At 35.0% G+C, this 23433-nt stretch overlaps 2 protein-coding genes across 4 annotated transcripts in view; one reads left to right on the top strand and one right to left on the bottom strand.

The window, feature by feature from the left end:
• The window catches only part of LOC106717898 (coactosin-like protein), a 42721-nt gene that overhangs the window by 9921 nt on the left and 9367 nt on the right, over positions 1-23433 (top strand). The gene's annotated exons all lie outside the window — the stretch shown is intronic.
• On the bottom strand, positions 16655-23257 carry LOC123722521. Of its 3 annotated transcripts, none has more exons than XM_045684607.1 (2): positions 22923-23257; positions 16655-21730 (listed from the first exon to the last, which is right to left on the bottom strand). In XM_045684607.1, the coding sequence occupies exon 2, from the start codon at positions 20394-20396 to the stop codon at positions 19317-19319; it is 1080 nt and encodes a 359-aa protein (XP_045540563.1). In that variant the 5' UTR covers positions 20397-21730; positions 22923-23257; the 3' UTR covers positions 16655-19316. The 3 variants fall into 3 exon arrangements, with proteins under 3 accessions (XP_045540563.1, XP_045540565.1, XP_045540564.1); XM_045684609.1 differs by having other exon boundaries at positions 16655-21723; XM_045684608.1 differs by lacking the exon at positions 22923-23257 and adding an exon at positions 22117-22511.

Here is a 23433-nt window from a genome sequence, read left to right as displayed (position 1 = left end):
TTTTAAAGGTGAACGAAACATTCAATTGATAATGATGTAAATTTAATAGACCCATTTAAAACCAGTTCGACAATAAAAATACTTTCCTTTGCTAGATAGTGTTACGGTTAAAAAGTTAATATGTTTTGTTTTTTTTTTTAATTTTTGTTGCATAACCTGTAAATTCTATATGAATTTCTACATTAAAAATTGATACAACTGCCGTTCTCTAGTACTAGTAAAAAATTCATCCATTTAACCTTTTCCTTATGTCATTTATTATACTTTAAAAAAATGGCAAATCGCTTGTAAATTTTAAACATAAATCTTAACTTGAAATCAAGTAACAACATGTTTTATTTTTTCCTGTTATTATAAAATTTTAAGGTAAATTTTGTAAGCATATACTGGCAAGCGTGAAAACAATAAACAATATAGCCTCGATGATTAAATTGTTTATTTCAGACATTGATGTCACCAACATTTGCTTTTATCCTTGTAACGTTATTTAATTATTATTTCTTAATTATAAAGTTTAATTTAGGACATTTTAAAATGTTTAATTGTAATGTTATACTTGTGTATATTTTTACCAGGTTTCTGAAAGAGGACAGTAACTAGATTGTATAAGTTTTATGGCATTTTTTTTAAGCATACTAAACTAGCTGTTCTTTTAAACAATGTTCTATATCTGTGTCAAATTTCATAAAAACATAAAGCCATCCAAATCCAAACATTCGCATTTATAATATTAGTAAGATAAAATTACTAAACATTATAAATACGAAAGATATTTGAATGTTAGCACGTAAGTTCAGAACGGCTAAACGGATCTGGATAATATTTTTTTTTTTTTTTTTTTTTTTTTTTCTAAGCTGCATCTGCAATCAGTCTTTAAAACTTTAAGCAGATATGAGGAACGAGTAATTTTTCAGAATTATTTCTCCATCAAGAAACTTCTTCTTTTAAACAGACCTTAGCGAGTCTTGTTTGTTACATAATAGTGGCCCTTTTAAGCCTCCTTCTGTGGTCACATTTAGGTAAGGTTGCAACCAGGGGATTATAGTGGTTTGCAATTCTTGCTTTATAGCGCTCAGCAATCACTTTGAGCTCCTGCTGGACGGTGTTCACTTTTAGTACGTCATGCACCTCTGAGTTTTTAATAAACCAGGGGGCATTCGAGATGTTCTTAAGTATACGGTTTTGCACCCTTTGTATGATGTTTAAATTTGAAGCACTTGCAGAACCCCAAACTTGTATCCCATATGTCCATATTGGTTTGAGAACAGCATTATAAAGTAGAAGCTTATTATCCAAGCTTAGAACAGACCTTCTTCCTAGGAGCCACTGAAGGTTTCGATATTGTATGTTAAGTTGATCTCTTTTTGCTATAATGTGTGCTCTCCATGTGAGTTTTTTATCCAGTCTAATACCTAAGTATTTGACGACGTCACTGTGTGGAAGTTCTTGATCTCCTAGTTTAACTGCTGGGCAGTTTTCATGGCGCAGCGTAAATGTCACTTGGACCGATTTTGAAGCACTGGCTCTTATTCTCCATTTTTTTAACCATTTGTCTACTTCATCGAGTCCATTCTGGAGCATTACAGTAGCAGTCTTTGGGTCCTTGTGACTGGCCAAGACAGCTGTGTCATCCGCATATGTTGCTGTGGTTAAATTATTACTTTCAGGGAAATCTGCAGTGTACAAAGTGTATAAGACTGGACCCAAGACCGAACCTTGAGGTACACCTGCTTGGATATCGTGGAATGAGGACGTACTGTCATTTTCTCTGACTTGAAATATTCTATCGGAAAGATATGATTTTAAGATTTCATAAAAAGTATGGGGTAAAGATTGTTTTATTTTGCATAGCAGTCCCCTGTGCCAAACCCTATCAAATGCCTGCTGTATGTCTAGGAATGCGCATGAGCAGTATTCTTTATCTTCTAGTGACTTTCTTATCTTGTTGCATACTCTATGTACTTGTTCAATGGTTCCATGTTCTTGTCGGAAACCAAACTGATGGTCTGGTATTACATGTTTTTCGTGTAGTATGGGCATTAATCTTCGGAGGAGAAGTTTTTCAAATACTTTTGAAAGCACTGTGAGCAGACTAATAGGCCTATAGGAAGAGACCTCATTTTCAGGTTTACCTTCTTTATGAATCATCACTACCTGCGATATTTTCCAGAGTTTAGGATAGTATTTGACTCTTAGAATGGAATTAAAGAGTGCGGTTATGTACATTATAGCTTTCTTCGGTAGCTGTATTAGAACTTCTTTTGTTATTAAGTCGAACCCTGGGGCTTTTTTATTCTTTAGGTTTTGTATTTCACGCCGGATTTCTTTAGGTGTTATGTGTTTAATGGGTAAGTCTAGTTGGTAATCTTGATTTAATATAGTTTCAATGTCTGTTTCATCCATCCCCACTTCAGGCATATTCGGCACAAATACTTTTGCCAGGTGATCTGCGAAGACTTTAGCCTTCTCGAGACTTGTTCTCGCCCAAGTGTTTTGGCCACTCCTTATTGGAGGCTTTCTATTTTGTGGCTTGTTCATTCCTCTAAGAGCCTTCCATAGAGAGTAATTTGTAGCCTTACTTGGAGAAAGAGATTCCAGATACGTCTGCATAACAGAATTATTTGCGGTTTTGAGAGCTTCCTTTAAGTCTACTATAGCTTTGTTAAGTGCTCTTTTGTCATTGCTACACCGACTTTGGTGCCACACACGTCGTAGTCTTCTTTTTTCTCGAATTTTTTCTCTCACTTCGATAGGGATACTAAACTTACCATTTGTAGGTCGGTTTTCGGGCGTGCTTCGCCAGCATGCCGACTGTATGATATTTGTTAAATTTTTGGCAGCCCTCTCAATATCTTCAGATGTTTTGAGTGGTATTTTTAGTTCTATATCCCTCTCTATTATTTCGCGGAAAGAGTACCAGTCTGTAAAAGAGTTATATAGTGGCGAATATTTATTAGTCTGAAGTGCAGTAGTGCTAGCTGTTAGTAAAACAGGAGTATGATCGGATGATCCGTCTAAGCATGACTCGATCTTGAAAGATAGTTTCGGCAATCCACCAACTACGAAGAAGTCGATTACATCCGGTAGCCTAGCTGAGTCCGTCGGCCAGTGCGTTGGTTCTGCAGTCGATAGGGTTATGAGCTTGTTGGTAGATATACATGTCATTAGTTCTCTACCTCTTGTGGTGATGAGTCTAGATCCCCAGTGGGAATGTTTGGCATTCCAGTCGCCACCAGCAATGAATTTTTTTCCTAAAGTTGAGAAGAGTTCCTTGAAATGATTCGCTTTAATGTTGTGTTTTGGTGGGCAATATATCGATGATAGGTTAAATTCGCCACCTTTGTCCTGTATGCAAACTGTTGTCGCTTGTATATGTTCTTTTCTAAAACTAGGTAATTGGTGATGTTTAATGGAACTTTTTATTACAATTGCAGTACCACCGTGGGCAGTGCCATCTGGATGATTGGTAGAATATATGCTATACTGAGGTATTTTTATGAGACTTCTGTCAGTAAAGTGTGTCTCCGATATAAGCAATGCATCAAGTTTATGTATATTAAGTAGAAGTTTTACATCATCTATATTAGGCGAGAGACCATTTATGTTCCAGATACATATTTTTAAATAATTCATTGTAGTAATTTGTCAACTAGCTTGGTCATAAGCCCCATAAGGTTGCTTATTTGTTGAAGGAGTAAATCAATCTTTTCAGATTGTTTGATAAGTAGTTCCTCAACTACTTTGGTTGAATTAGCATAACATTGTTGTTCGTTTCTAAGGACCTCACTATATGTTCTTGTGTTGGTAGAATATTTTCTGATCGACTCACTTTCGTCTACATTAGATGGTTTGCTGTCTTTACTTTTAAATTTGGGAATTTTTTCTGATTGATATTCCAAGAGAGATTCTGGTTTTTTAACATTATACTTCCGCGATAGGATTTCTTTATAAACCTCGCACCCTTTATAATTAGCTGGATGGCTACCAAGACATAGGGCACATTTTGCTGGAGTATTTCTGTCTTTTTTAGGGCAGTCTGCAGTATTATGTGCCTCTGCACACTTTACGCATCTATATGGCCTTAAGCAGTTATTTTTCGTGTGACCATATTGTTGACATTTTGTACATTGAGCTATCACCTTACGTTTTTTGGGATCTTCAATTGCTACAATTGTATTGTATATGACTCTTATATCTTTAACTGCTTTATTGTTGGCACCAGGTTCAATGTTTACAAAGAAAGTTGTCGAAGGTCTTTTATTTGGTCCAATTCTAGCATTAATAATCTCACCTCTAACTTTGTTGCCTGATTTTTCAATTTCTGTTATGATTGCTTCGTGGGGTGTTGTGTGATGTAAATTTTTTATTACAATTCTATATGGTCTCTCTTCTTTACGTGTAAATGTGTGTCCTATTAATCCTTTTTGGCGCACGAAGGTCATTAATTTTTTATAAGATTCTACTGTTGTGCAATTTACTCTTAATTGGTTTTTGGTTATAATTTTTAGTGAGTAGTCCGTTCGTCCCATTACAGACTCAAAGGCTTCAATTAATTTGTTTATATCTTCTATACCATATAATATAAGGGGTGGTGGTTTGTTTTCTTTTTTTCTAGTGACTTCTGGAGGGCCGGGCATATCTACATCAGTCGATAGAGAGCTAAACCTATTCTCTAAAGAAAATTCTTTTGGCGGTGAATCCGATGTTCTTAGTCTTTTCTTATTTCTTAATATAGGAACTCTTTGCCATTCTGGAGGCATGGTTTCTGTACTACTAGTATTGGGTTCACTAATTTGGAGTCCAATATTAAGGTTGTTTAATGAATTTGCCCTAGGGCGCGTGTTGAAAAAGCTTTTGTGTAGGGTTTGTTGAACCATGTGCTTCTTATATCCAGTAGCATTCTCCGCCTCCGAAGCCTGGTCAGCCACTCCGGAGAGTTTTGTGTTTGGCCGCAAAACTGTGCCCCCCCCAGAATACATGGGGCTGCCTGAGATTTTCTCAGGGAGGGATTCTCCAGCACCGCTGGTACCCTCCTGGGGTAGATAATTTTTCAATCTTGCTTCCATGTCTTTGTCCTCCATTCGCTCTAGACTTTTTTAAAGACTATTTAGGTCCTAAGGCTTGCTATAGCCTCTTCTATCTACTAAACTGATAGGAGATATGGATATACCGCCATTGATCGGTCGTCAGAGCCTCGTTTGTAGATTAGCAGGGGGCACCACGGAAACCATTCGGTCTCCGTCGCCATCCGGCGCGTGCAGGTGAGGTTGACAATTGGGTCGGATGAGATATTGATACCGCTCCCCTTACCCCCCCAATAATAAATAATATTTAAAATATATTATAAATAGGATAATATTTAAAAGAAAAATTACAGTTGCGGGAGACGGCTAGTCTTACTAATACATTTTATAAATGCGAATGTTTGGATAGATGGATGGATGGATGTTTGTTTGAAGGTATCTCTGAAACGGATCTTGATGAAATTTGTCACAGATGTAGAACATAATCTGGAAGAACAACAGTTATTTTTTTAATTCCGCGCGGACGGATTCCCGGGCGCCAGCTAGTATATAATTTATAATGTTCTTGAATTTACCATGTGGTGCTAAGTGATAGAATTTTGCGTTAAAATAGTAGGGAAAGTTCATAATTAGAACACCAATGACCTCGAACCCAGAGAGTGCAGCGCGGTTGGCAACACTGCTTTTGCTATTTTAGGTGTTACCACCCTAATACTTCGTTAACGCCGCGTACGGTCGGTATTCGATATATTTAGAACAAAATCTCCGACGTATGGGTTCCTTTCATGGGATAATGTAAATAATTACTTTGGAAACTCGTGCACTAAATATAAATAAAGCTTGATTTAGAATTTTATTTTTAAATACATTTAAGTAACGTTGACGTGGAGAAGTGTTAAAATAATTGCTTGTTACGTGGCAGTTTGACCGAAAAAAAACTTTTTTTATAGCAACTGTATTAATTTTAAAAAAATACTCAAAGTGGTAATCCGCAGCGTCTATATGCTAGCATTCAGTTACATATCTTTTGACATGGTGTCTACCATTATCGTAAACTACTCAATCTTTAAACAACATCCAATAAATAAAGATAGTGGTTATTGTAATTACGTTTTTATTTTTATTTTATTTTGACTGTAAAAAAAGGTCAATACAGAATCCGTACAATTAAGATTGTCCGGAAATAAGCACTTTCAGATACCCTCTCCGAAACAGGCAGCGCTTTGTCTGTCAGACAGACAGTTCCTTGTGCGGTGAGGAGTAACGACCCACGCAGATGCACAGATTCTAATGCTTTAGATAATTATTTTACTTACTCGTAAATCCTCTATGGTCGAGACGATCCAGTTTTAGAAATAAAATTAGTTAATATTAAATGAAATTTGAACACATTGTAATGGCAAATCTGGGCGAAGTTACGATAATTTTTTCCAATGCCTTAATAAATTAAAAAAAAAAAAACGATAATTTGTAGTAAAAAAAATTGAAATACGTTATTCAACTTACATAGGTACTAAATTCAAAATACGGTTCAGCGAAAATAACTTCTTCATAATGTAAGTCTGTAGGTAATTAATGACTAGCTTACAATAATTATTCCATAGAAAGTTAAATATAATCCTGAAATAAATGTAGATTCATTGTTGAAATGTCTGTTCAGATATTGTTTATCACCTACTTTTAAAAATCACTTCGCAAAAGAAAAACATTGGAGCATTGGAAAGTGCCATTCCAAACCGGACGAGTATTGTCTCTCATTTGATTAATTATACTAACGATTTTAAACCGTTTTGCAAAGGAATATAGACTATAATTGCATAAATAAAATATATGAAATATGAAAAGGATTCTTCGTCGCGCAGCCATCTTGTATTTCAAAATAATAACGTGAAATCTGTTTCTGTCAGCTGACATTGCAATGTGTTGACACAATAAAGATTTTTCCCAATTTAGGGAAAAGATAAGACGATAAAAAGCTAAATTGTAGTCTTGTTAAAACTATATTATTTTAATACGATGTTATTATACCATTAAATAGAAGGAGGAAAATATCTAAAATTTAAACTTGTCAAAGATTAAATGCCTTTTAAGAGGCAATTAATCGGATTTTGGATCACAAACCGAATCGTGCAATTTGGTGACTGTATGTTGTAAATAAATTATTACATGTGCAGACTTAAAGCTTTCCGAGTCAAGGTTGTTCGGTACGAATTAACATTGAGATAAATATTTTCATGCTAAAGAGTTAAGGACACGAGTCGTTTGGAAAGACATATGCATTTTTTGAATGTTGGTTACGTGTTTATTTAACTGTTGGTTTCTACTGTCGAACCACATGTATAAAGACTTTTAATTTTGCCGCAAAGTCACCGGTACTTAGCAATAAATAAAAAAAGTTTCCACAAAACATATACTTATCAATTAATGATGCTAGCATCATTGATCGCGATGTGTTTCAAGTATTGATTACGGATTAGATAAAACGGATTACGATATTTCCCGTATATACAATGTTAGTCAGGCGGCTATAAGCCAGTAAATATAGTAATATCTGTACAGACCAAAGGATTACAGTTCAAATCACAGTAAAGTGAATGAATTCTATATTACGCGCCATTTTTGTTTTTAGCATTGGTTATTACAGATGGCGTTATAGTGCCAATAAAAAACTTATTCTATCTGTTCCTTAAAGTTTATACCTATAATATGGGTATGCAAGTCGATCTAATGTTAATTTTACATTTTAAAATGTTTTCTTTTTTTTTCAGGTAAGTTAACGTATTCCAGATTCGTCGTCACAGAAAAACTTTAAATATGACGTATAGAGAATGAGCGGTAAAAGGTGAACAATCATAATTTTTTATGTACAATAAAAATTCAATGAATAGGTGTTTAAGTTACAAATAATGTTTAAAATATACATGGTGTGGTTAATGTTTTTCGTTAGGATAAAAACTAAATAGATCGGCTTAACCTTTGTTTTGTTAACAGAAACAAAGAAGTAGGTTAATTTTTTAAATACAATTACGTTAGCACGACTGAGCTACCTTTAATTCCAAGTAGACTTTTTTGAATACAAAGTTTTAACAAATCTATAACTGTAATCTTGATGTAAAGTTACAAAATCTTGCAGCAATATCATGAACTTTATTTTCACTTCGGTGTTCGCGCCGCTCGTTTGCCCCCTTCTCTTATAAAAAAAATAAAAAAAAAAAACTTTATTTTATTAGGATATATAGAAAATGATATCAAAGTATCTAATAATCTCAATGTAAGGAACTAATATGCAATGAAAGTATTTCAGTAGTTCATTGCATCTTGTAATGGATTGATGTTTTATGATAGATTACTGCAAATTAATGACTCGCTACTGATTAGTAAATAAGATTAACGGATACTTTATAACGGAGTTTCCGTTAGTAATGTAAAGTCACTGTATAGTTCCGTTTGTCGATATTTTTAGCCGACTTCAAAAAGAAGGAGGTTATCAATTCGACTGTATTTTTTTTTATGTGTTACCGCGAAACTCCTCCCCTGGTGGTCCGATTTTGATAAAAATTATTTTTATCGAAAGGAAGTGCTTGCAGATGGGTCCCATTTTTTTATCAATTAATGATTTGTGAAGCATTTTTTTTACAGAGAAAATGCAAGATTTTTTTTATTTTTTAAGGCATTGGATAGAAAATGCAAGTTTTACTCAGTATTACCCAATGCGGTAAATAAATTCCCTAAAATAATGGAAACTAGTTTCACTAGTCCCGCATCTGATAGCCCAATTGCTATCCTTATGGACCGTGTGAAATGATCTTTAATTATACTAATTAAAAGTTATACATCACGCGGTTTTGACTTGCAGACGTAAGGTGCTGAGTTAGTAATATATTTTTCGAATATCTTGGCGGTTAAAAGTTGCGAAAATTGCTAGTAATTTATGATTTAATAACATATTTTATGATATATTTAAAGACAGTTTAGTGTCTTGGCTACAGTAAAATTAGGTAAGTAAGCAAACGTAAAACATTGAGCTGTTACTTGATCCAATTAAAATTTTGTGCCAGCACTTTTGTGTTTTTACACAATCTTGTTTTGGGAATTAGTCAACATGTACTGAATTACTTTATATTGTTTACTTTATACGTTTAAAAGTATAATTTTTTAATTACTATCCGAACCATATAGTATTATACAGATAATCACTTTTATTCCACGTATTACCAGATTACGACAGCTAATACTATATTAATAATAAACTCGCAATAAATTTGGTAAAATCCCGTAACCTGGTAACACTACAAGGTCAATACACGTTTATAAATTTAAACGTATGACGCATTCGCAGAGTTGAACGCCTTTCTCCTTTCCCGCACAAAAAGGGGGGAAAGAAGTCTCTTAAACAGAAATAATAGATGGTTAATGCTAGAAGTTAATATTCTATATTGATTTAAATAGCATATGAAATCATGCCCGACATTAGGTTGAGTGTTTGTTATGTCGAATTAGCTGGTATTGTTTATTTGCATTGTATAGGCTTCGAAACTACTGAACCGAATAAAAAAACCTTTTACTGTTGCGTAGCTACGCTATGCTTCTGTGATATAGGCTATATTTATTACTAATTTTTTTTTAAGTCCGCGCGGACGTAGCTGCAGGAAACTGCTATCTTACTAATATTATATTATAAATGCGAATGTTTAGATGGATGGATGTTTGCTTGAAGGTATCTCAATAAAGGCTCAACGGATCTTGATGAAATTTGGCACAGTTGTAGAACATAGTCTGGGGGAAAACATAGGCTACTTATAAAGTTTTTTTAATGCCGCGCGTAAAGTCACAAGCGACAGCTATTTACATAGCAAAAATCTTAAGATTATCTGTTTATTATGTTGAAGTTTGATTTTACATGAGACATGTTTTCGCTCAGTATATCAATAAAAGCACACCCTAATGTGTGGTACAGTTCAAGGTATGATAAAGATAAACAGGATACGAGTGTGCATTAACCCGAATTGCCCGCAATGTGACTAAAGTAACGCCATGATTCCTGAATGTGTCATATATTAAATGCCAGCTCAAGAGAGACGATTCAATTAAATCAGAATGTACATTTCCTTTTGGTTTCTGAGACAAATCATGTCTGCTGTCACTTTTTATTAGGAATTTTATATCTTACTAATATTATAAACTAGCTTTTACCCGCGAATCCGTCCGCGCGGAATAAAAAAAATGCACAAAAGATAAAAAAGTTCCTATGTCCGTCTCCTAGTTCTAAGTTACCTCCCCACCAATTTTCAGTCAAATCAGTTCGACCGATCTTGAGTTATAAATAGTGTAACTAACACGACTTTCTTTTATATATATAGATATAGATTTATAAATGCGAATGTTTAAATGGATGGATGTTTGTTTGAAGGTATCTTCGGAACGGCTCAACGGATCATGATGAAATTTGGCACATATGTAGATCATAGTCTGGAAGAACACATAGGCTACTTATTAAGTTTTTTAAATACCGCGAGAACGGAGTCGCGGGCGACAGCTAGTTAGAAATGCAAACGTAATAATATGTCAACAGTTAAACAATAGTGTTATTTACCGCTACGCTATACAGAAATCGTAATCTTTAGTGTTAACTTCAGAGGGTCTATCACGAATACTTGCGTTTTCGTAACGCTTCGATAAAAAGGGGAAATATATCTCATGTGTAACTGGAGACTATGTTCTATATCTGTGCCAAATGTTAATTAGATGTGTTGAACCGTTACGGAGTTTTCGAGTAAATCTATATATATAAAAGAAAGTTGTGTTAGTTACGCCATTTATAACTCAAGAACGGCTGAATCGATTTGACTGAAAATTGGTGGGCAGGTAGCTTAGAACCAGGAATAGGACATAGGATAATTTTTACCCGGTTTTCTTTCTTTTTTTTTTTTATTCCGCGCGGACGGAGTCGCGGGAAAAGCTAGTATATTATAAATCAACGTATCCCATGGAAACCGTGCACATTTCTGGGATTATTAACCTACATGTTCTACCAGATTGTGTTCTACATCTAAACCAAATTTCATCGAGATCCATACAGCCATTCTGGAGATACCTTCTAGCAAACATCCATCCAACCAAAGAAGACTTGTACAAAATTTGTCGTTTGTACTTTACGCCCGCTGTACAAATATAATACAAATTTTGTAGATGACGTTACGAATATTTTCTCGCACATTTTCGTGCTAGGTACACTGAATAGTTTTACCGCAAATTCCGTTTCTCATAAAAGTCATGACTACTACGCCCGCCATAATACCGGTAAACCACAGCTGTTTATTGTATTTGGCGCCATTTTGACGTTTGCCAAATGACTTCGACCATTGGTGACTTTAAATAAAATAGTTCCATAGCAGCATTTCCACTATATAGCCTAGTCAACCTATTTTAAATCGTTATGAAATACCTTTTTTGAAACAAAATTAGCCTTATTTAATAAAATACAGACCTAACCACGGCATCAAAACTAGCAATATAGCAGAATGCTCTTTATTTAATTACGAAAACAATTATTCATTATTTTCGCATTGTTCTCAATATTATTAATAAGGAAACACTCAATTCATAGCTTTATTAAGGATGACGAATTCGCTAAATTTAATTAGACTATAAAAGGAGGGAACGAACCATATAGGTAATTTCATCGAAATCATCATAATACATATGTTTTCCGATAACTATTTTCCAAGTAAAATTAATTATGCTATTTTCACGAGCAAACATTTATTAATGACTTTTCAACTAATTTAAGGAATCTTTACTTTTAACGATCTTATAACTATAAATAACGCCATCTATCCGAAGAAAATTCTCTTAATAGTTTCTCCTTTCAATTTCATTTTAACATTTCTAGATTTCACTAAAAGATGTCACTACTTAGAGCGATTTTTTTAAATCGAATGAAAGATAATAATATATAGACGGTCATTATGTTTTATAACCTTTTTCTGTACGATTTCAGAAGCACTTAAACGTATATTTAAACCAATAAACAATCAAAAAGCACAAGCACAAAAAACAAGTAATTTTAATTAATTTATAGGAAAGAATTATCATTGCCACGGTCCAATTTATAACAATAGCGTATTAATTTGTTTTCACTGAAAAGAAAGTGATGCAAGAAAGAGAATTCAAAGTCTTTCACGCTTCTCGGGCACAAACGGATCGTGATTGTTTTTTAATCTGCGATTTCTTGACAAATTTTTCACTCAATTGCGACGTCTCAAACTAATTTCACTAGAAATATTCGTATGCGTATATCGAACCTGCTTCATTTTTTAAAAAAAAATTATTTTGGACAACTGCAACGTCTCTAACGACATCTAACATAGATGCGAGTACAATACGGAATGCGATGTTTCTGTATGCTAATTGTGAAATAACGCCATCTAGCGGCAATTTATTGTACTACAAGACACCCTTTTTATCGAGTAACAGACATGCTTGGTTTAACATTTTAATGATAAAAAAGTAAAAGTGGAACGTACCACGGTACAACTAATTAACCTACATTTTCCATGTTTTACAGATAACCTCATACTTTGTTTGGTATAATTTAGTTTCACGGAACAGAAGTAACAAAATTAATTCTCAGTCTCATTTAGTAAAATAAAACGAACCACGATTAAAAATTTAACACGGTCTAAACTAGAGACAGCTCATCGTGTTAAGTAGCTTGATAAAAAGTTTTTTTTTTTTTCTAAAATGTTTAATGTTTATTTTTATACCTATCAACATTAAAAAAGGCAAAAGAAAACATGACTTGCGTCGAACACCGTTGTATGACGTCAAAATCAATTAAATCGTATTGACATATTTCTTACAATCTGTTATTACTCAGTAATATTTGCAGTACATATTTTCTCGAAAGATTTTCCTACAATATTCATTTGACACAATTATCGCTCCTTTTGGTAATGGATACGTACACAAACTTATATGGATTCGCCAATAACAGTTATAATTCTGTTGATTTTAATAACGTTGCTAGACTGGGTCGTAATAAATGACTATTTTTAGTCTGTACTACGCATAGTTGAATTCAAGGAAGAGTTTACGAGGCCATTGGTATAGTTGATACATCTACATCTAAATTTATATATGTCCGTTCTTGATATTATGCGTATTTTGTTTATTAGACATTACTGGCGTCCCAAATTCGGCGGATGTCCCTAACGGGTGGCAAATAGCAAAGGATATAAGTATAAGCATTATTTTGTAATATCATACCAAATTGATGAAATCGTCGTGATTTATTACAAGTATTACCTCAAAAATTGAATTTTGAAGAAAATCGCAAATAAAAATCTTGTCCACTAGTTTTTAAGTTCAAAAAGTAAATCATGTGGGGATGCGTCAGTGCCCTGCTGAGGCGTTAAATCTGTACTGCGAAGTTTATTTTATGTCTAACTAGCTTTTACCCGCGACTCTGTCGGCGCGGTATAAAAAATAGAAAACGGGGTAAAAATTATCCTATGTCCGTTTCCTGGTTCTAAGCTACCTGCCCACCAATTTTCAGTCAAATCGATTCAGCCGTTCTTGAGTTATAAATAGTGTAACTAACACGACTTTCTTTTATATATATAGATTGATATCTTTATTCATCTTATTTCTATTTTTAATATTCTTAAATAATCTTTGATATTCTTAATCTATATTTTGTCATTCCATAAATCTAGTGTAATAATCATACAATAATAATTATTATTACATTTTAAATCATTCTAATATATTAAATTAATTCAATGTAAAATAAATTAACAAACAGCAAAAGAGGCATTAGGTGACCTTAGACATCGTTACAACGATGACGTTTATTCTGTGAAATTGAATAAAAAAATGTTGTTTTCCTACTAGAAAAAAATATTATTTTCTCCTCACTGAGAATTCTTACTGCGCATAATAGAAATGCGTGTTGTCTACGCATTAACGGTTTATAGTGAACTCGTATAAATAAATAACGTGTCACGTTGAAACGATAAAAACTAGATTAACGTACTTTGAACAAAGAATGTTTAGTTTTATTAAGTTTATTTTTCTTTTTGGAACGAAGTTCCTTATCGCGCGTTGTGAAAGGGGGCTAGACGGAAAAAATTCTTACGAAAAGTTGTCACGACACTTTTTGCTATAGTAAGTATGTTAACGACGAATGAGCGCTCCTTCACCATGGCAACGACTTGACAATATATAACGAAAATTCATAGAAATAAAATGTACTTCTTGTGAAGACTTAAGTTTTTTATTCATAGAATAAACATTGGTTCCTTCACTAATTAATCGAAAGGAACTTCGTTCCATCCGGGTGTCCCTTGACACCTCTCAAGTTTTTTCTTTATGTTTTACTACTCGACTACTCTTCTATGCATCTCTATCAGCCGTTATATCTCAATTCACTCTTTTCTTACGCATAATCTCTTTCACACTATCCATCCATACTTTCTTCGGCCTACCTCTAACTTTGTAGCCAGCCATATTTAACCTTCTTGTTAATTATATTTACGTTGTATTTTTATGTACACCGTACAAACTGCAGGGTTAAAATGCTAGGTTTTTGTAAACTTGTAGCATGTAATGTTTTATCGGATTTTAAACTTTCTAGATACATAAAAATATCTTATATATTTTTCATAAGCCAATAAAACTGATCGGCTGATAATTTATACCTAAGTCATTACAAATTTGCATAAAGTACATATTTTTTTTCTAGACGTTTTACATTTCAATTTATATAAATGTTTATCAAATAATGTAACCTTTAAATTTAATTTACATAGATAAATAAGCGTCTATCATGCAAACAACTTTAAAAAAAAAACTTTATTTCCAATAAAGTACATTTTTTTTCTTATTTACATACGGCATTGGCTGTTATTGTTTATAAACTAATAGCAGGAAGCTATGCCATAAAACTCAAAAAAAAAAATAGTTACAAAACAAAGTCCTTTGTCTTTGAACGAACCCGTTTCGCTGCAAAATTCATTTTTAGAAACAATGTCTATGACCTCCATAACACCGGGAAGGTGAACGTTCCGTATTTGCACATGCAAAAACATCTCACGTGTATGTATGTTTCACTAGTTTTTGCCCGCAACTCGGACCGCACGGAATTAAAAAAAAATCTTATTAAGTAGCGTCTACATCTTTTTCTAGACAGTGTTCTATATCTACACAAAAATTCATCCAAATCCATGCAGCTGTTCCAGAGGAACCTTCTAACAATCATACATCCATCCAAACTTACACATCTTACTAATATTATAAATGCGAATATTTAAATGGATGGATGGATGTTTGTTTGAAGGTATCTCTGGATCGGCTCAACGGATCTTGATGAAATTTTGCACAGATGGAGAATATAGTCTGGAAGAACACATAGGCTACTTACAAGTTTTTTTTTTAATTCCGCGCGGACGGAGTCGCCGGAAACAGCTAGTTTATAATATCAGTAAGATAGTAAGAAGTAAGATTGTCCTGTAGACAGCAAAACAATTTAATCGAAGCTTCTCGAAGAAAATCGCTTATTAAACTCTGCCTATAACTCTGGATTACAGAATTGAGTTGAATTATCAACATTATATATAGAGAACATTATTACTTGTCTTTCACTTGGGATAAAAAAAAACTGTTAAAATTTAACAATAACAATGTTTTAAACAGGAAATTAAAATCTATGACTCATTTATGTTAATATCCTATAAATATGATGCAATAAATTGTTATAATGAAAACTAACTAGTAATAATGATAAAAAGTAAATAATTAATGATAAAAACTAACTAATATAATAACCAAGCTCAATTGTTTTATGACTGCTTTTTTTAATACACCGAAAAATCTCTTCGGTAAGTACCGTTAACTGAAGACTATATAAAATACCTAAATATCGTTAGAATTATTGAATTTTATTATTTGACAATAACTTTAAAAAATCAATTTTTTGCTTATCGATTGGATTTTCATGTATGTTTCTAAAGAAATATGTTACCTGTATAAACTGAACTGGTATTAAGTAATAATGAATTATGTGATACTGATATTAAGTAAATATACTGAAGAAAACTCAGGTATTAAAAATCACTCCTTTTATTCTCACACAACCTTCCTCTTCGACAGCCCGATATTCGAATGTTCAACTGACCGCCTTCTCACTTCCACCTCGTTAATTTGTTTATCCCATACATCCCAAAGTGTTGTCAGTACAAGATATTAAAAGAATTACCACGTTATCGGTATGAAAGCTAGTCTATTTGCGCTTTAATTTAATTAAATAAAAATGTAAATTCGCGAACCCTAACATTCGACCATCCTGATGTCGTGTGCGTCCCCGCATACGGTACCCGGTGGAACCCTAACATTCGGAATTCGGTTAGTTGAACAAACTTCACAAATCATGTACACAAATACATTTCAAAATGAATTCGAATTATATGCTAATAACATAGAAAAATTTTGACACTGGAAATGTTTATATTGACTATTTACTTAGAAGTATTATAAATTATAATATTATACACAAATTTTCTTTCCTTCGTTGATTATTTATAAATTAACTATTGTTGATACTAACAGAATTTACAAAATTAAATGCCTTGTAAGTATGTATATACTTCTAAAAAAACAAAAAATAAAAAGCAACTTCAAATTAGAGATAGTTTAGAAATCATAACAAATACTTGCTTTTGAGATTTTAAATTAATTATTGGTCAGATACATATCACAACGATCGATTAATTGTGTTTTATCTTAAGAACTAAGATCCCAACGATCGATTAATTAGGATACCTGGTGATCGACTATCGATTAGTCGATAAACTTCAAAATTACCTCAACGATCGATTAGTCGAGGGATACTTTACTAACCATTCGCTCAAGCCGATCGATTAAGCAAGAGGAACAAGTAGCTCTGTCACAGCAGTTTGAATGCGAACCAATCGATTCTCGCATCCGTCGATGATCGATTAATAGAGGGATACTTTACTAACCATTCGCTCAAGCCGATCGATTAAGCAAGAGGAACGAGTAGCTCTGTCACAGCAGTTTGAATGCGAACCAATCGATTCTCGCATCCGTCGATGATCGATTAATAGAGGGATACTTTACTAACCATTCGCTCAAGCCGATCGATTAAGCAAGAGGAACGAGTAGCTCTGTCACAGCAGTTTGAATGCGAACCAATCGATTCTCGCATCCGTCGATGATCGAGTAATAGAGGGATACTTTACTAACCATTCGCTCAAGCCGATCGATTAAGCAAGAGGAACGAGTAGCTCTGTCACAGCAGTTTGAATGCGAACCAATCGATTCTCGCATCCGTCGATGATCGAGTAATAGAGGGATACTTTACTAACCATTCGCTCAAGCCGATCGATTAAGCAAGAGGAACGAGTAGCTCTGTCACAGCAGTTTGAATGCGAACCAATCGATTCTCGCATCCGTCGATGATCGATTAATAGAGGGATACTTTACTAACCATTCACTCAAGCCGATCGATTAAGCAAGAGGAACGGTTAGCCTTCTCGTAGCTGATCAGACGCGAACCAATCGATTCTCGCGTCCAATCTGAAACAATAAAACCCTTCTGTAGTTACATGCCTCTCAAGGGCCAACAAAATATAAACTAAGTATATCTAATCATTATATGTGTCGGAAGCAGATTCAGAGTTCTCATTTACATCAAGCGCAGCCATATGGATCCAAGGCATCATGCGATCCGCAGCAACAGTAGTTGGACGTTTGCCCTGAGTATTGCATAAACCAGGTACCGGAGCTACTACATATCGATCAGTACCCAAGATCTTTGTAACCCGGTAAGGCCCGATATACGACGGCATGAGTTTCTTACTTTGCCCTTCATTATAAAGGCACGTTTTAGTAATTTTTACAAGGTCGCCTTCCGCGTATGCGTGCGCAGGTTTCCTACTTTTATCATAATACCGTTTTTGCTTAATTTGTTCATTGTCAGTCCTACTTTTAACTTCTTGGGGTATAGTGGGTAAATCAGTAAATTCGCGGGTTTCATTGGAAATCTCATTAAGTATAGGGTTAGCTGAAACATTCATAGAGGTACCAAACATCACTTCGGCTGGTGTCCGTCGGGTCGTTTTTTGTATAGTGTTGTTTAGTCCCCACTGAATCTTTCCTAAATGACAGTCCCATTCTTTTTCGCCATCTTTTACGCTGAAAGCCTTCATAGAGTCGAGAATTGTGCGGTTATATCGCTCGACTTGCCCGTTTGCACGGGGACTAGAGACAGTATTCAGGACATGTTTAATACCTACATCTAGGCAAAATCTTTTGAACATATGTGACGTGAAGCAGCTGCCACGGTCACTCACGAGGCGATCAGGAGTTCTAAATACCCTGAATATGTCTTCTAGCACCCTTATTACATTTTGAGTGTGCGTATTTCGAACCGGTCTGATAAAACAAAACTTTGCAAAAGCGTCTACGACTACTAATAGGTAAGAAAAGCCTCGCTTGGATTTAACAAAGGGTCCGAGATGGTCAATATGTAGTGTATGAAAAGGTACCTCCACTTTTGTTATAGGAAGAAAACTTTTCCTACCACTTTGCTTATTTTTAGCGTATGCGCATTCTATACCGGCGCTCACGAATTTTTTTTAACGAATCGTGTCATTTTTGGGAACCAATAGCTTTTCTTTAATCGCTCCAAAGTCTTTTCAACTACAAAATAACCGATTTCGTCATGATTCATTCGACATAATTGTCATCTCGCACCCTTAGGTACTACCTAGCGCACATTTTTCTTGTCTTCACCTACAAAACGAAATAATTTGTTGTCCTTGACCACATAATTTTCCTCAATATATTGCAAGCCTTTCTGATCTAGATTACTATCCAAAATATCCCTAATCCTTCTAAGTTCTGAATCTCCAAGCTGGAGGGTATGTAACCAGGCTTCATTTGAAATAGGCATAACTGTTAGAGGATTAGCAGATTGATCCTCATTGGGATCGACGACAGGATTACGGGATAACGCGTCAACATGACCCATTTTTGTTCCGGCCCTATATTCAATTGTGCAATTAAATTCTTGCAATTGCAGCCACCAGCGCGCTATCCTAGGAATAAAATCCCGTTTAGTAAAAGTAGACCGAAAGGCGCTACAATCTGTAACAATTTTACAAGTCTTTCCCTAGCAAATAAACTCGAAACTTTCGTAGGGAACAAACTACTGCTAAAGTTTCTAATTCATATGAATGGAAATTCTTCTCTTCCGGCGATGTTTGCCTGCTATAGTATGCGATAATCTACACACATTCTAATGGACCCATCTTTCTTACGCACAAGCAGAATAGGACTAGCATAATCAGATGATTCGCGCACTATACCTGCTTCTAACATTTCATCTACCATTGAACGGACTTGAGAGCGCTCATGATGTGACAATCGATACGGGCGGTACACAACAGGACGTTGACTGCTAAGCTCTATTTTCATTTGGGCAACGTTAGTACAACCTAGATCCCTTAAAGATGACGCAAAACAATACTTGTACTTTCGGAGCAAACAAAGCAATCGGTTCTCGGTATCAACAGGTATATTTTGGCAAATGCGAACCTGACTTTCATCGAATTTACTATCAGCAGGATCACTCACTTGTTCAAGTGTCTCAAAAACAACCCTATTAACTAAATAGGCCTTTTCAGCTCTACAAAAGATACTATCCTTTGGAATTAAGCAGAAATTATCATGGGGAATTACAAATATACTTACACGACCATTTGTCGCATTATAAAGTCCTCCGCAAACTGAAAATTGTTGATTGGGTTTTCCTGCTACACTATTTCTCAGAAAAATACTGCCACTAATGGTAGAATCAACGCTGGCTCTGATCGAAATAGGACCCCAAAATTTAACAGCTCCTAAAGCGCGAACCTTTAAACAGTTTCCACTTTCAATTTCAACATCAGAAAAAGGTAATTTATCGCAGTTATCAAAGAATTTCAATTCCGAAGCATTTTTATGAGCAACTATATGGGGAAGTTCCGTATAAGTCTGACTAATTAACAAAGGCTTCTCCAAAAAGTCGTCACACACTACCTTACAAATAACTCTGGCGTTGACATCGTCTATACTCAAATCGAGCGACAACTCTCCAAGAGATTGTACAACACTATTACCGAAACCTTTCATTTGAGACGACGTGTTATCATGAAACAAGCCTAACTCCATGGTTACCGACTCCTTAATTAAAGTAACCTCACTCCCAAAATCTATGAACCCCTGTAGGGGCACCCCATTAACAATAACCTCTTTTATAAACTTGGAGGTTGTGTTTCTAGTATCTTGTTCGACAGAATCTATACGCATTGTTTTTGAAATAGTAGCGCTAGTATCCGTTGGCTTTTCCCCTAACTTGCTAAAACAGGTTTCTATAGTATGACCGATTTTGTTGCATCGTTGGCACTTTAATATAGGTTCAATATAGGTTGTCCTAAACAATGTAAAAAGCTATGCCCCTTTTCCTTGCAATTATAGCAGCCAATAGGCTGACCCGATCTAGCTATAACTTTAGGTTTTTGGTTTTGGTTATAAGTCTGATGTGTACTGTCTAAAAGTTTATTACGAAAATGACCGCGGTCCGCTGAAGGCTGAAAAGTATCTTTATTGCTCACTAAGAACTGCAAAAGTTGGTCAGGGTGATTGCAACGTAATGCCAAAGCACCTGATCTAAGAGTCCTGTCTGACAAGCCGTGAATAACGCAGTCCACGGCACGCTTTCCTACTATATCACATTGATTCACGAGAGCAAGCTTTTCATAATAATAAACCTCAATAGGCTCATTGAATTTACTCTTTCTTTTTAGCATATCTTCTAAGGTCTGGCCATAATTTTGTTCGCAAGGAAATGCATTTATCAATTTATCCTGCCATTCGTTCCAACTGAAAAGAATAGAGTTTAAGCTTTCGTACCACATTTTAGCCAGGCCTTGGAGTTTCTGCATTGCAAAGTGAGTAGTAGTTCTGTCGTCCCAACCATATACGGATGCACATTCGTTGATCTTTTTCAGCCATATATCAATACCTTGATTTTTAGTTGAAGGGTCAAAATTAGGTAATATGTTTCTATCTTTTGAGACGACTGTGCATTTTGCTTATGTGGCTGTGACGACAGATCCTCTGTCATCAATTTTAAAACGTTAACAAGATCATTGTTAGAAAAAGATGGACTACGTGACCTTATATTCTCTTCTGCGTTGCTATGTTGCTCGGCACCTGGCTCTGCCCGACGCTCAGCTTCCCGACGTTTGGAGAGCTCACGGCGCGCGCTGGCACGTAGCTCCACTCGACGCTCAGCTTCCCGACGTTTGGAGAGCTCACGGCGCGCGCTGGCACGTAGCTCCACTCGACGCTCGGCTTCCCGACGTCCGGAGGGCTCGCGACGCTCGCTGACTCATCGTGTCGATGATCGACGACGGTCCTCCGTCGCACGGAGTCGCTCACGCTCTCGGCGTAACTCCTGCTCCAGCATCTGTGCCCTCTGTCGACCCAGCAGAAGGTTTTGCTCGTCTCCGTGTCGATTCCGATTGTGAATACTTAAGCCGCTTCGCCTACGTCAGCGATCCTCTCGACTGGGTGTCTCCAGTGTACGCCGACTGGAGTCTCGATTCGAGCGTCCTGGTGACTCGTCCATGATCTTAAAACTCGCAGAAAAAGAAGGTAGGTTAATAACAATTCCCAGAAAAAAATACGGTATTGTATATATCTAAGTAGGATAGGTAGGGGTCATTTCTGTATTTATCATTTTGAAGAGCCAATTGCGAATAGCGTATTCTTAGAAGTTATTTCTATACTAATTACTTTAAAGGTTCATTTTTAGTATCAAATCAATTTATTGTTGAGTTATACGGTTGGGCGGGCAATACAAAATGTATTCGGTTTTATTTATTTTTAAGTTTAAAATATAATTGAAGAATTTGTGTAAGATAATTATTGTTGCTTTATTTAGTCAGGTTTTTAACACCAGTGAGTCCTACAGGGTCGAGCTTGCGTTTAAATTCGTAAATAAAAAGTCGCGAAGGAAACTTACTTCGGCAACTATTCCGACACAATTAAATAATGAATATTTAATATTGCTAAAACAATGCGCTCGAGTTCAAGCGTAAATAAACAAAATCTAAACAAATCATGGATATCGATACCATGATTAATATTTATTTGAAACTAAGCTTTGTTGACATTTGGTCTGTCCATTCAACAATAATAATACAATCCGTTCAAAAATCTGATATTGTGTATTGCTGTACTGCTCTAACTAGTGTAATATTTGTGTCTCACGCGCTCTGTCACTCGCATGCGACCGACGCGTATCGTATCGCGTAGTGGTAAATCGAGTGAGCGAGTATTCGTTGAATCTAAAATATCAGATACTAGCTTTTTCCCGCGACTCCGTCCGCGCGGAATAAAAAAAAATAAGAAAACGGGGTAAAAATCATCCTATGTCCGTTTCCTGGTTCTAAGCTTCCTGCCCACCAATTTTCAGTCAAATCGATTCAGCCGTTCTTGAGTTATAAATGGTGTAACTAACACAACTTTCTTTTATATATATAGATTGTAACACATAGATTTCGAACGAGTCAGTAAGCGATTTTTGGATATTGTACCAATATCTAGATTCCGTATCTGTATACGATTTGTATCGCCCACTCCTAGTAGGTTACAATTACAATTACACAATTACAATTTTATTGGTAATATATAAATTACAGGTTACATTACAACACAAGCATTAAGCAAATTTTAGATTCATGTAAAATAATAATTTTTATTCATATGTAACACGATAAGAAATATAATTCAAAATTTAAATAATAATAGCCATGGGCGTGTACTTACGTTTTAAGTTTGGTTAGCGTGTCACTTCTGATATATAAACTGAACTGGTATTAAGTAATAATGAATTATGTGATACTGATATTAAGTAAATATACTGAAGAAAACTCAGGTATTAAAAATCACTCCTTTTATTCTCACACAACCTTCCTCTTCGACAGCCCGATATTCGAATGTTCAACTGACCGCCTTCTCACTTCCACCTCGTTAATTTGTTTATCCCATACATCCCAAAGTGTTGTCAGTACAAGATATTAAAAGAATTACCACGTTATCGGTATGAAAGCTAGTCTATTTGCGCTTTAATTTAATTAAATAAAAATGTAAATTCGCGAACCCTAACACCTGCTAACATCTCTCACAGTACCTATTGGTACAAGTTTGTTTTCTCGATACTGTGTACAGATAAGTTATTGAAAGAGGTTTTATTGTTTTAAGTTACGTAAAACTTGGATTTACGCTGTTTCTTTTGTCTACTATAAATATAAACTGTTACATGTTTATAATGTGATTT

Source organism: Papilio machaon, chromosome 26 (assembly GCF_912999745.1).
Source record: "Papilio machaon chromosome 26, ilPapMach1.1, whole genome shotgun sequence".
NCBI lineage: Eukaryota > Metazoa > Arthropoda > Insecta > Lepidoptera > Papilionidae > Papilio > Papilio machaon.
Note: the sequence above shows the minus strand (reverse complement) of the source record. Positions and strands in the feature narration are given on the sequence as shown.

What these genes read in the sequence shown, in the direction of transcription:
- LOC123722521 (XM_045684607.1), bottom strand. Translation starts at nt 20,396, where the DNA reads ATGCGTATAGATTCTGTCGAACAAGATACTAGAAACACAACCTCCAAG.